This window comes from Xiphophorus hellerii, chromosome 22, assembly GCF_003331165.1.
Source record: "Xiphophorus hellerii strain 12219 chromosome 22, Xiphophorus_hellerii-4.1, whole genome shotgun sequence".
Classification (NCBI taxonomy): Eukaryota; Metazoa; Chordata; class Actinopteri; order Cyprinodontiformes; family Poeciliidae; genus Xiphophorus; species Xiphophorus hellerii.
Window position 1 is genome coordinate 13,033,629 of NC_045693.1, and position 14,593 is coordinate 13,048,221.

At 36.2% G+C, this 14,593-nt stretch overlaps 1 protein-coding gene across 2 annotated transcripts in view; it reads left to right on the forward strand.

Moving 5' to 3' along the window:
• Positions 1–14,593, forward strand: part of eys (eyes shut homolog) — a 171,944-nt gene that overhangs the window by 53,319 nt on the left and 104,032 nt on the right. For both annotated transcript variants that reach the window (XM_032553124.1, XM_032553125.1), the window contains 4 exons: positions 215–412; positions 4,767–4,888; positions 6,967–7,088; positions 9,005–9,264. In XM_032553124.1, coding sequence (XP_032409015.1) covers positions 215–412; positions 4,767–4,888; positions 6,967–7,088; positions 9,005–9,264 — 702 coding nt within the window. The remainder of the gene's footprint in view (positions 1–214; positions 413–4,766; positions 4,889–6,966; positions 7,089–9,004; positions 9,265–14,593) is intronic.

A 14,593-nucleotide genomic window follows, 5' to 3' on the forward strand; every position in this document is an offset into this window, starting at 1 on the left:
TCCTGCTGTTTGCGTTTTCTGACTTAATTTGTTTCTAGTTGCCCAAGTAAGCTTCATTGATCATAATACAGTGTCCTAAATAGATATTTAGTCAAACCCTAAACATAGGTTTGGTAGGCAACACCCAATTTTTTTACAGCTGAATTGTATGTCTATAGAGATTCTTTTGTTCTGCATGGTCCCTCTATCTGTGTGTTTCCTTTCCTAACTTCAGGTTATAAGTGTGAATTCTTGCCCTGTGAGGCCAGTAATCCCTGCGAGAACGGTGCAGTGTGTGTGGAAGAGTTGGATCAGGACCGTTTTCCTTTGGGCTTCCGCTGTCACTGTCGTCAGGGCTTCTCTGGCCCCCGCTGTGAAATCAATGTGGATGAGTGCAGCTCCAGTCCCTGTTTTCACGGTTTCTGCTATGATGGTAAGAAACAGCTTATGTTGGCAACATTCTTAATAACAGGCCCTCAAGATGGAAGGAAAACTCCAGACATGCATTCATACACACACTTGCGCACACCCCTACACACATCAAATTTTTTGTGCTTTGCGCAAGTCATTTTCTGGCTTTAAAATCTGTTTCAGGATTTTCTAAAGAGGCACAGTAGTAAGTAAGTCCCTGATATTTGTGAACATATTTATCTTTATGGGAGGTCATTGGCTTCAAGGAGTTCTATTCAGAATGTAAAGTTTGGGGAGGAGAAGTTAAATCAATCTTGCAGTGTAATTATTAAGGTTTACACTTACCGTAAAACAAAATGTTCATAAAGAAAGTGGAGAAAATGCAGTAAAATGTGTCTCAAAATATTTTTAATTATGGAGGAAGATGTTTTCAGGACAGTTAGATTGTTAAATCACCTTCCTTTGAGTTTGTAGCAAATAACAACAAAAAACAAAAACAAAACAAAAAAATTAACAAGCCACAGCTACAGCTATTTAACCCTCCTGTTATGTTCGTCTCTGGAGTACAGCAATAATGTTCGTGGGTCAATTTGACCCGTGGAGTGTTTAATCATTCAATAGTGTCAGAAACCAAAAAATTCCTCTAAAACATTTTTGTATCTGATTATTAACTCCAATACTAACCATTTAAATCAATATTTGTGCAATGATGTTTTTTTATTTCTCACAAATAAAGGATCAATGACGACAACCTACTCATTTACTTATTTGGACATGAAAATTTTAATTAACATTTTTTATGTCCACTGAAAAAAACCTAGACAAAAAAACAATAATTTCCTTGAAAGTGATCTTTGGTCATTTTTTTTATATTACACTTTATTATTTTTTTTTTTCAATGGGGAATCTTTATAATTGAACTTGAGACACACATACTGTTCAGGGTCAAATTGACCCGCTGATTAAAATCAAGATAAATGAGTTATGCAGAGAGTATATATGTTTTCCCCCACTTCTGCTGAGTGTCACTCAGAGTGGGTGGAGTTTGCCCACAGGAACAGAAAATGTTCCCGTCAAAAGTTTTATGAACACCTGCTTTCTCGCATTTTCCTAGTGAAGTAAAGAGAATAGTGAAGGGGTGGGCTTGTGTGTGTTGGTGTGTGCATGCAGGGGTGTGGTGTGGTGTGTGGGCGTGCGTGCGTGCGTGTGTGTTGAAATATGGTTCATAGCTGCAAGGAAACATATAGAATTGGACATTTTTTAATCTTTTTTTGCACTTCAACTTGACTGCTGGGTCAAATTGACCCGAACAGTATCTATGTAAAAAGTAGACCCATGGGTTGGTACAAATGTGTAAAATGAATACATTTTCAATTTATATGTAGAATGCACCTATTAAGACAAATAGAAAAAGTTTCATGCAAAAAAAAATACTTCCAACTATTTAAAAAAAAAAATTCAACTTTAAAACGGGTCAATTTGGAGGGTTAAGAACAAAGTAAGAACAAAGGGGGGGCTTTCCTATCACTTAATAAAGCATATCTGTAGCTCCAGCAGCATTCATCAATGTGCATAATGTTGCTGAGGGAATAACATTTGGCCTAACTAGAGAAACACAGCAGGTTGAAGAAGCTTCAAGAAAGGACATCATCACAGGACATATCCTGAGAATATGTGCTCTGTTTATTTAGGCTGCTGCTAAATAACAAGAAGAGCTATTGCAGCAAAGTTGCTCTGTTTTACCAATTCGAGAATACAATTCTGCCTATCATGCTGGATTTGTCAACACTTGCAGCCTCTTGAAAATCTCTACATTGCAGTAAGTCTACTTACAGTACAAGAAGTACATACTGAGCCTGCTTTAATAATGTAGCAATACTGACTGTAACAGTCTTGCTGTTCATTTGTGTAAGATGGTAATTACAGTTTAAAGCATCCCTCCTGCAATCATTTAAATTTTTAACGTGCGCTTGGGTTTTGTTTGGACAGATACCTCTGTCCTGCAACCTGAAGGATTTTACTGTATGTTTAGATTCAGAGATTTCCAGTGATGCAGAGAGAGGTGTGTAACCTGGAACTCTTCTTTTAGATTTCTTTTTTGTATTGTCTTTTGACTAAAATCTGTATCAGCAGATCAGACCCTTACAAAATTTCTGCTCATTGCATCAGCCAACTATTTCATAATATTCCCAACACAAAAAAATTAACAAGACTTTGTCTTTGGAAGACAGAAATTCCCAGGCTAGATTATTCAATTTTTGATTCTTGACTGAAGTGCGTGGCTACACAGTAACAGAAGGCTGCGAGGCACTCCAAGAAGTCACTTGGGTGTCTTTCTGAGTATTATAGTCTCCTGAAGCTGTCACAGAACAGAAATATTTTTAGCTAGCTCACAATGTATTGCTTTAGAAATACACTTTTTGAGTTTTGACAATTTAATACATATTCTACATATCCATGTTACCAATGATGCAAAATTGTGGAAAGCTGTGCATATATAGTTGGGAATCGAAATCTAATGATAGAAGGCAAGGTTATGTTAATTCATAAACAGTAGTGTGCGTTCCTTATTTTTTTTTTTTTCAGTCAGTCACATTTATATTTTTAGCACATAACATGTTTGTTATTTATGTTATTAATGTCAGTTTAGACATTATTAACATAAATAACACATTTCCGCTATCTCATATTCATAACCCATTAAAAATTGCCCTCCGCTTGACACCATTGTTGCCTCCCTTTAAATATAATGAACATAGTAAAATGGAGTGGTTACATATGGATTTAAATCTGTGCTCACTGGTGTCTGTCTGTCTGTCTTGCTTTTTCTTTTTCTCCTGAATTGTGATACTAATTTGACCCACTTTTAAAACTGATGCTTTTGTAGGGTCACACTCACAGCTAATAGGAATTAGTTGGGAATAAATCTGACGTTAGGCATGAGAGTCCCACACATTGCTTTATGGAGCGCACCTTACTGGTTCCTCAATATGACTTTATACAGAAATGTGTGCAAATGTTGTGGCATAATATAACTTATAGATGATAAATGACATAATTTGTAAGCCTAATTTGATTTCACTCTTTATGTGTCATCTCAAGCATATGTAATTTAAAAACTAATTGGTCATAGTGATAAAAATGATGCAAACTATAAATCATGAATTATAGTAATAAAAGGTATGAATTATTTCCCACTGACCAAGGATTGTTCTATAATTTAATAACTTTCTTTTCTATGTATTAGAAAGATAAGATAATTCCTTTGTTATTACATTTTCTGCGTAGGACATGATCAGTGAAAAACAGTTCTGCAGCATAGCGATTTTACCATCTAGCCTTTAGTGTGTCCTGAAATCTTGGTATAGATTTCAGGACTATAGATTTCAGGACTCTTTTTGTAAAAAGAGATTTAATTGCAGTTGATTACTATCTAAGGATCACGGTCTGTTCCCCCCAGTGCTACCGCAGACATCAGCTGGCTTTGTTGACCAATCCCGAGCATAACCAGGTCACTTCAGGTTAGAGAGCAAGGGCCTCTACGTCCTACTGGCCGGTGCTCGGCAACAGCCAGCCACCAGGGACAGCATTGCATAGCCACAGTGGCTGAGATGAGTAATGCTGCTGCCACCCAGGACTTAAAGCATTTAATGAGAGTAATAGCATCTACACGCAAAAAGACAGAGTGACAGCATAGATTACGTGGTAAATCTTTGGGATAATGAAGAATCCTGGGACCCTCACTGGGGAAGTAATAAATTTACTCTTGTAAGAACTGCAATTACCTCTGTCACTGGCTGCCTGTACCCATGTTGTGCAGGAGAAACAGAGTGAGGCATCTCTCTTTAACGTCATTAATAATTAAGAAGAGGGAGGAATGCATTATTAGATGTGGGAGATTCTAAATTTTAATGGAAAAAACTGGCATATTTATAGCATTTGGATAAAGAAAACCATAAGGATTTGAGCTGTCCTTTTCTGTTGATCTACTTTCCCTCTCATGTTGTGCTCTGCATACATGTTGAGTGTGCTTCTTTAAAATACTTTTTTTTTTGTTGAGAAGAAAATGTAGAATCTCACATGAGACAGCAATGAAGAATGTATGGCTTCTGTAGAAATGTTGATTTGAAGATGCTCATAATGGCAAAACCGATCGGACTAATGTTCAAGAAGCATTTCCAACAAAGGCTTTACTGATGCTGCAGAAGGTGTTTATTTAAAGGTCATATTCATAGGAAAAAAAATATGGTTCCCAATGGTCATTATGCTTTATGCTAATAATCAGCACTTACCTTTGTCGAGATTTAGTACCCACAGAGCAATGAATTATTTTTATAATGCAAGGTCCTATAATTGTGCTACTATCTTTCTTCTAGTTGTAGATGGGTTTTACTGCCTTTGTAGTCCTGGTTATGCTGGGCTGAGATGTGAGGAAGACATTGATGACTGCGTGAACAGTTTGTGCAGTCCCAACTCTATCTGTAAGGATCTCCATCAGGTGAGTGGGGTTTTGTTTTGCAAATATAATTGTTTTTTTTAAAAGCTTCAAACTGGATCATGTTCATTAGGTATATATATTATCAGCAGTATTTGTTAACAGAGGGATAGTTGCGTTATATTTATTGGGAGAAATGCTTGTTACATTTTTATGGTTCTTTTGCAGTGTAAAGTATTCAGTCTGGTTATCCTATTGAAACTGAGTAAACTTTTAGCTTGGCCAGTTTACGCAGCTTTATTTCAATTCATTAGAACATTATTAAAAAAATTTAATTATGATTCAATTCAAAGCAATATATTATTTCAGTTCATTACGCAAAGTGATTTTTCAGTGTCTGTAGCAGTTAATTAAAAGTAATTAAAAGGAAGGGTTGTTGAGTGAAAAATGTTGCATTGTATTATGGGTTGCATGTCATGGGAGGACTTCACAGTTGTCCTGCAGCCAGTCACTGGCACCCTCCACAAGAAAGACGAGCCATGAAATGTGACTGTTCACAGTGTTGCAACCAAATATATCAATGAAAATGTGCCTGTAATGAAAAAAGTGTGACAGAAAAAGCTATTAAAGTAATATATCTACTATAGCCTTGAGAGTATTGTAAAGCAAGGCTCTTTCTGGATTTATTGAGGAGATTTACAAGGTATACCAAGCAGACACTTAAAAAGCTTCGACAGATTTTAGCTTAAGAACATTTGGGTTTTAAGAAGAAGCTTTTCTTAAAACCCAAGAAGAGCTTGTTAAATGTATTGGTAAATTCAGGACAAATCCTATTTGCCACTTGTGGAACATTTTCCAAAAACAAAGAAAAATCTTACTGTTGCTCATTTTCTGACTTTGACTGGAATTCCCTAAAACATCTTTTAGATACAACTGAACATGATATAGAGAATAGAATGGCATCTCAGTCAATGTGTTTTTAATCCTAATGTTGGGAATAATTTTCATTATCTCATTATTCAAAAAGGGATGGTTTTCGGAAACTCCTCTTGTTTACAGTACAGCTATTTGTCTCTGTGAACACCTCGTCCTGTGGAGCTTTTGCTTATTTTGGAGAATTGCAGTCCCTGAAGGTGACTTAGCAGCAAAAATGAGATTATGTTCTTTTGCCAGGGGTAAGGAATTGGAGTCTTCTGGTGGTATCTAATTTATCACAAGATGACGGCATTTTCCCTCTCTGCCTTTTTAACCTATATTGTACAAATTATAACACACAAAGTTTAAAGGCTTCCCTCTATTGTATGAAATAATGATTATCTTGCATTAGGCCAAAAGTTTCTTTAGAGCATTCAACAGTATGTTGACATATTAGGATTCACATCAACCCTTCACTGCTATCCCTTATACTGTAAAGAGGTATTTCAATTAACGTTTCACATCAGAAAGCAATGGGCACAAAACATTTATCCGCCATGATGTAATTTATCATCATAACTCATAACGCAACAATGGCTAAGTGACAAGCAGTTCACATGTTGATTCAAATCCACAAGTTTTAAATAGAAGAACTGTAGAGACAATTTATGACACAAAATCTCCAAAAATGCTAATGCATACATACATTTAAGGAGGTTATTTTTTTATTTGCTATTAACAACATTTCCCTGTCAGAAAGCACAGTTGTAACACCGCATGCGTATAAAAGCTTATATTGTGTATTTTGAATGGCACTGAGGAACAGGCTTTCATAATGTCCGTAGGGTGGAGAGTAGGAGGAATACATCTGCATAGTGGTAATAGGAAAATGTAAGACTACCATGACTCTTTGAGTTTAAACAGATTTCCACAGGAAAGAATATTTGTTCATGAGTAGGAAGTTTTATTCTGCAGGGTTTTTTATTCATAATGTTTTCAAATGTTTTAAGAATTCCATCTTCTCTTTCTTGCTCAAGAAATTAGTGGGATGTAATATCTGTTACATAACAATCTAATTAACAGCTTCTTGTTGCTTATGCATCCCATCCAAGATGTGACTTTGCAATTTGTACCCATCTTTAGCTTAAACACTTTCAATACCAAGTGCAGATGTGTCAAAATTTCCCTCTGTTTATCCAGTAGTGTCTGCAATTTTTCTGTTGCAGAGCTATGACTGTGTGTGTCAGTCCGGATGGGAGGGGAAATACTGCCAACAAGAAATTGATGAATGTTTGTCGCTGCCTTGTAAAAACAACGCCACCTGCACAGACCTTCTTGACGGCTACAAGTAGGTTGTGCTATTTGGCTCGAGGGCACTGTCCTCATAGGTCGCATCAGATATTTAATAAATGCATAAAAAGAAGCTGTTTAGAGACAGCAATATGTCCTTCCACTGACAGTGGGGATAATGAATTGCAGATGGCAAGTAAAACAAATGAGACAATCAATGGCTCACAGCATGAAAAGGTTTCAGGGGATCTGGGACTCATCGGAGAAGAGAGCCAGTGATGCAGCTTCGGCTTATGCCCCAGTCTCACTGGGGACACGTAAAAGTGCTTCAGGTGGAAAAGTTGGGGGTTGGACAGGAATGCAATGAGGAATCGTTGCCAACTGTGTAGCGCTTGCTGTCACTAAGTGAAATATCCACCTGGCTTTAGAGCAAGTACTTCAGATTCACACACACACCCACACGCAGACATGCAGGTATTCTCATTCTCTATCCCATGTCCCTCTGTCTATGTTAAGCATGTAAGCATTTCCTTTTAATCCCCACTCAGCACTCTCACCTTTGGTGTCCTACATTCAGCCATCCAGAATTAAAAGCTTCTCTCACCAGCAGTGCAATTAACCTGCAAATTTCCCACACTGTCTTACACAAAGATGCAGAACAGAAGTACCGGCGGATGGTGCATGACATTATACTTTTATGCAAGAGAATGTGGCATATGTGTAGAATGTAAAACACCGCATGATACTCTACAATAGTATACAAAGTATTAATATCCATTTGAACATTTTAATTTTATTGTAATTTTACAATGACAAACTTGGATGTATTCTTTTTCACAAAAAATAAATAAATATTACAAATAGTCCATGGGCATATTTTCACACTTTTTACTCTTGTGCAGTCGTATTGTTTCTGTGGATGTATTTTATTGGAACTTACAGTGATATAGTAAAAATATGCTTCATTTTCAAGTGGAAGGATTCAAAGTTCAACATTTTTCACAAATAAAAATAAAAATGTTTGGCATATAGAATAACATAGTTATTGTCTACAACACTCTCCAAATCAGCGCCTTATCAAACCTTTGGCCTATTCTCAAGTTGTTTGACCATAGTCATGATAAATGCAAGTTGGCGGACAGTGATTGTTTTCTTCCACATGTAGCACTTTTCACATTGCCCAAAAAGTGCGATTTTGGTCTCATCTGATCAGAGAGCATTTTCCTTATGTTTGTTGTGTTCCCTTGTGTAAAACTGGACACACAACTTTCAGGGGAACTTGCTTCACTTACTCATTAGAATGCTTCTAAGGGCAATTAGTTGCATGGAACTTTGTTTTGGGTGTGAGACTAAAAAGAAGATGAATATAAAAACACAACACACTTTTGTTGTTTTTCATGCATAAATATGCACATTTTGTAAAATTTTTAAATTATCCTACTCAGTTGTAAATTTTTTTGGATCAAAGTATGCAATTTTTAATGAGTGCACAATATTTCTTGCAATTTTTGCCTTATTGTATTATGTTATTCATTTTAAGTTTATATATATATATATATATATATATATATGACTGACCATGACAAGAAACAAGTCTCCCCAGGATGTTTTGAGTTATTTACAGATTCTGACAGTGTGGATTGTATGCTTTCTAATGACTTCAAACACATAGAAATAAAAAAAAATTGAATGTTGACACTATGCAAACAAGATTGAAGGCGGTGCTTGGTCCACCGAGACATCTTGCACAGTTGAATGGTTGCCACGGGAGATTAAAGGATTTCTCAAACAATCATGAAAGAGTAAAGGCAACACTTTAGTTATGCTTTTGACGAGGGAACAACATTGTAAGATCATGTAGGTACTTAATTTACTGAACTACTTAGAAAACACCCTTGTATGTAATTTATTTAGGAATTGTTTTATTAGTGTTATTAAATTACTTCTACATTTCTCATGTCGCTTGTATTCAAGGTGTTTTTGTTCACCGGGCTGGACAGGTGTGGACTGTGCACAGGATGTGAATGAGTGTGATTCTGGACCCTGTCTAAATGGAGCTCAGTGCACACAGTCAGACATACCTGGGGAGTTCTCCTGCACCTGTTCCCCCTTCTTCACTGGCCTCTTGTGTGACCTGCCTTATGACCCCTGCGACTCCCTCCACAACCCCTGCCTGCACAGTTCCACCTGCCTGACACGCTCCAATGGAACAGCCTCTTGCAGATGCCCAGCTGGTGAGTGAACACTTTGCAGTAGCCTCATAGTTTCGTTTCTATCATTTTCCCCCATTTTTAGTAATTTCTACATAAAGAATTTAAATAGCTGTTACAAAGCTCAATCGTAGTTGCAAAGAAAAAGTAGCATATATACTTTGTTTACCTTCCATCTGAATTACATTATTATTTCTATAAAAAGTTGCTTTATTAACAAATATTAAAGCAATTCTAGAGAGCCCAGCAGTTGCTTGCTCTTTTGCTTTTCTCCCACACCCAATGGATGCCGCATCACTGCCATACCAACAAATATATGTTGGTACGGCATATACTTGTACGGCACAGATGTGTTGTCAGAGTTAAATACCTGGCATAAGGTAGATCAGAGAGTGCAGAACTTAAAGGGGATAAAACTGTATTATACTGATTGTAAAATAACTGTCTATTCTGATTTTTGGGGGGGTATGTCCTGCAATGCGGTTTAGCCATTCTGAAGCAATTTAAAAAATAGGAAATGAATGTTGAAAATATTACCTTAGCTTATTAGAGGTTTAACTTTTATCAAGTATTTTTTCTCTGTCTGTGTCTTTCTCTCTTCCCGTCTCTTTTTCTCTCTTTTGCTGAAGTTTACATAAACGATTTTCAAACTAATTTTAAGTTACTATCTTGAACAGTCATAGAAGAAGAGAAAGTCTGAGAAAGAACAAAGAGAAAGTCTGAGAGAGAACATGCCCTGGTGGTCTGAGACCACCTGTGCATGTCAGATACTTAAGCCAAACCATGAAAATAGAACGTAAGAAAATGCCTACTTCTGGATCAGACGGATGATGATTTTCTTGGAAAATAATTGCATTTCTGCTCCAGGTTTGCAGGCTTTGAGTAAGCTACTCTGTAATATTTATGTGCACTAAACTCTGTAATATTTTATGAGAAATATACAGAAATGTTTTTTTCTTTTTCTTTGATGGGTGAAGGGCATTACATTACACATATATTGTATGTTTGCAGAATTTACAAGATTATATCTGGTATATAGATCTTTGTAAGTTTGATAAGTTTAAAAAAATGCTCACTGTCTAATGAAACTATTTTCCTGTATTAAGTAAGCTAAGGATAGCCCAACTTTTTTATTTGCTAACTGCCACACTACTAAGTGAGTATTTATTTATTTATTTTTAATTAAACTCTCTTTAAATTCAGAGGTTTGCATGGATTTCCTTACCATTTAGTAAAATTGCCATTAAAGGTCATGACTTGGGTTAACATTTTGATTATCCATCTGTCAACCACCACACTTATCCCTTGTGAGGTTGCCAGGGGTACTGCTGCTTCTCACCATCCCAACCCAAATGACTAAACGGAGCATCTCATCCACAAACTTAAGGAATTTGGTTTTATAAAAAAACAACACAGTAACATCAGTAAACATGATGTTCAGAGTTCCTTAAAATAAATGATTGTGATGATAAATATTTAAAAGCACAGCTTATAATTTAAAAAACACAATTTATTCAGTGTAAAATTGTTTTATCCAAATTTATTTGACATACTAACATTAATAACATATTGGTGTTTGCTCTTTTAAACTTATCAGGTGGGTGAGCATTCCTGTACACAAATCTACTTGTATTTAACAAACATCTGGTTGCATGTAGATTTCACTTGCTCGCATTGAAAATGAAAATTTTAATTCTGTTAGATTTTATCAGACATTTATATCATAGAAATTGATTTTTTTTTTTTCACTTGCTAACTTCTCATCATACAGGTTAGGGTGCTATGAGGTTGCGCTGTAACTAATGGCTCTCTCTGCACAGAGATGAAAGAGATGTTGCCAGATATAAATAGAGCAGCTGGGTTAGTTTCAGAAAGGTTCCTTAGAGAGGAATAGGAAATTGGGAACTGGCTGCATACATTACAACAAGAGCTTTGCGTGGGCTTGGTCGTTTTCTCTTCACACAAGCGACTGTGACTCACTACTCTTCCTTATTATTCACCATAAATCCAACCTACATAACAGTCACAGAGCTATTATACAACTTGTGACTTGAGTTGTTATTTACCATTGAACATAGGTTATAAGTCAAGAAAATTGTGTTGGCTTCACAGTATGTCTAATTAGACTGTGAAGCCATATCTGCATATGTCTCCAACTTTAATCCTGAAGGCAAATCGTATGTCGCATTCTGTAGATGACCATCAGACATGAATGTTTTCAAGGTTATTTGACTTTTATTTGGTTCATTTATTGTTTTGTATAGCTTCTGGTGAATGTGCACTAAAGAACACTGAAATGTAAAAAGATTTGTTTTTAATGGACACTTATTACACTTATTATGGACCTTGACTGTTAACCAAGTTCAAAAGCAATGTTACTGTAGTTGGTGGTCAAAGATAGCCTGCAGGTGTGTGAACTACAGAGCTGTTTCAAAATTCATTCATCCGTACGTGCTTCATCTTCTTTAGGGCCATGGAGGCTTAAAGCTCAACCTTGCTGTCTTTGGACAAAAGGAAAAATACACTTTTAACATGACCCCAGTTTATCACAGTGCTTTTGCAGAGCCAGAACACCACATACACTCAAGGTCATATTAGTGGTCAATTTACCATTTCTGATTGATTTTACATATATATATCTCTGGACTATGAGGTAAATGTGAGCTACGAGAAAAAACAAGAACAAGGATAGCATGGAAATTTCATACAGGAAATATGAGGCTAGCTTGACATCAGTATATATTGGTTGGTTTGCACAATTTAAATTTGTGAGAATTACTTCAGTATAACATAAAATATTTGCTGATATTGATGATAATATATGGCGTACATCAGTTAACTGGAACTTAAACTTGATTCTATGGAAGTGCAGTTGCTCCTCTAGTTTTAATATATTAATCTTTGAACTCCAGGCCAACTGTGGCAACAGAAACCAATGCATATTATTTTTTCACTACAATGAAATTGAATTTCTGTCCATTTACCATATACTTGTGGGATTTAACACAAGGATTGAAATTGTGTAGAACCTTTCTAGTCTTACTAGGTGGCAGATTGACAAGTGGCAGGAGGAAGCTGGGATCAAGCCAACAACATTTGGATAACAAGATATCGACTCTTCAAACTGAGTCACAGTCACCTGTAGTGTGTTCTCTTGAAAACCAAAAATGTTTCCAAAATCACATTTGGAGGACTCTCAAACTTGTCATCAAATTTTACACAATAGATCCAATCTGATATATTAATCAGGGTCTTCTACCTGATCCTGAAGTTTGAACACCTGCTGTTACAGATATTTTCACATGCATAATACTTTTACTTAAACATTTAGAGTTGGTTTTGCTCCTGGTGTTACACAGGATAACACACTCCATAGGTACTGTCAGTAATACTACTACATGCTTTCTTTTGTGTGTCAAGAATGACACCTATTATCTTTCTGTTCACATGCTATTTTTGTCATTTTAAATAAAGACAATTATTTGTAATGAATTTTGTAGTATAATAATTTCCATTCAAGATTGATTTTATTGGGGGTGCACCGATAGCAGTTTTCTGACTGATCACCAGTCTTAAAAAAGCCTGACCTGCTGAGTCCGATTTTGGCCAACATAATTTTTTTTTTGTCCGTATTGCTTAATTTAGCAAGAAAGTTGCTGCGTTGAAAACAGTGGGGTGACTATTGTTAACTGCAGTCATTCATGGCCTGGTGGATGGGGCTTATCCTACCTCTTCTTCAGAGGTAGATAAGATCAGCTGATGAGATTGGTTTCTCAAGTATTGGTCGATCACTGATCTCCCACAATTAAGGAAGTCAGGGCTGATTTAATTGGTGCACCACAAGATTTCATGGTAAAAATGATTTTTTATGAACATAGAACTGCTTAAAATATTTCAAAAATCAGAAAAGAAACAGCAGCAAGAGAACTAAATCAGTATCTATTTTGTATGCCTGTGTATAAGAGTATTTGTGTGAAGAAATAGCCTAAGTATCTTTTCATCCAAAGACCTTGTTAATGGTATACCTTGCAGCTATGACACCTGTGTGACACACACAAATGCATCATAGCTGGCAAACATTTATAATTCCAATGTTTGATTTATAAGCAAACCTAATTATCAATATGCATTTAGACAAATGTTGAGCTGGCTATTCAGACAGTAATGGCAGCTAGCTAGAGTAGTGAACATACCAAATAGGCTAATGTAATGATAGATTGGTGGAATCCTATTGCCTTCAGAAATTAAACTAGATTTTTATTATAGATAAACTGTATTAGAATTAATATAGGTTGGTGCTCAAAACTACCACCAACCTATATGTAGAGAAAAAATACACTACATATAAACTTATTGCATGTGATTGACTGAACCATCTTTCTACTTCATTTATCGTAGGTTGTTTTCAAACAATCAGATGAGTGGATCAAAGCTCTTGTATGTATCTATCAGCAAGAAAGGAAACTGTATTTTCTAAACTAGAAAATTCCTGAAGAAATTTAACCGGGCCCTGCCAAAGTATGCCCGTCGGTTTGGACCCAGCGTTCTGATGCTAAAAATTAGCATCAATGCTAACCTTAGCTAATAAATTACAAAGTAGCATGTGGAGAATCACAAGAATGTTGACTAACATGGACTTGCACCATTCAGTATGTTAAAATTAATGCAATGCATAAGCTAAAATTAGCCAAAATGCTAATGTTAGCATGAATGCTGTCAATAGCATGTGGGGCATCACTAGCATGTTGTCTGTAATTGACTTACTCCATTCAGTATAATAAGCATGGCTAATAAGTAAGAAAAATAGCTAATAGCTTATTTTAGGTAAAAGGCTAATGCTAATGAACTGCCTTGCACAGCAAGGCAGTTCCCTAACCTGAGAGAAAAAGATAATGGAGGCTAATGCTTATCTCCTCTTTCCTTCTCACTGCGCAAGCGCGCGGCAACAAATGTCGTGTGAAACTTTCACTTTTTGTTGATGTGGCAATTTAGTGTTCATCAGTTCTACAGGTTCTAAAAGGCAATCATTTGGAGGTTTCTAGTGGGACTAACATTAAAGGATTTTTGCGCAACACAGTCACAATGGGAATGAGTTTTGTCTACAAAGGTACACTATGTGAACCTGGAGGGCAAAAACCAAAGTTTGCTGAATGAAATAAAAAGAAAATATAGGTGCAACAGTCATCTTTTGATCATGGAGAGATTGTATAGGAAGATTTTGTTCTTGCGAACAATGACTGTGCTGAGACTGTGACCAGGAGGCTAAAGTCATCTTTTCTGACCAGCACAGCTGTTCCGTTTTCCTCCTAATGAGGAGACCCAGCGGGGAGTGGCAAACCACATAGAAGAGAAT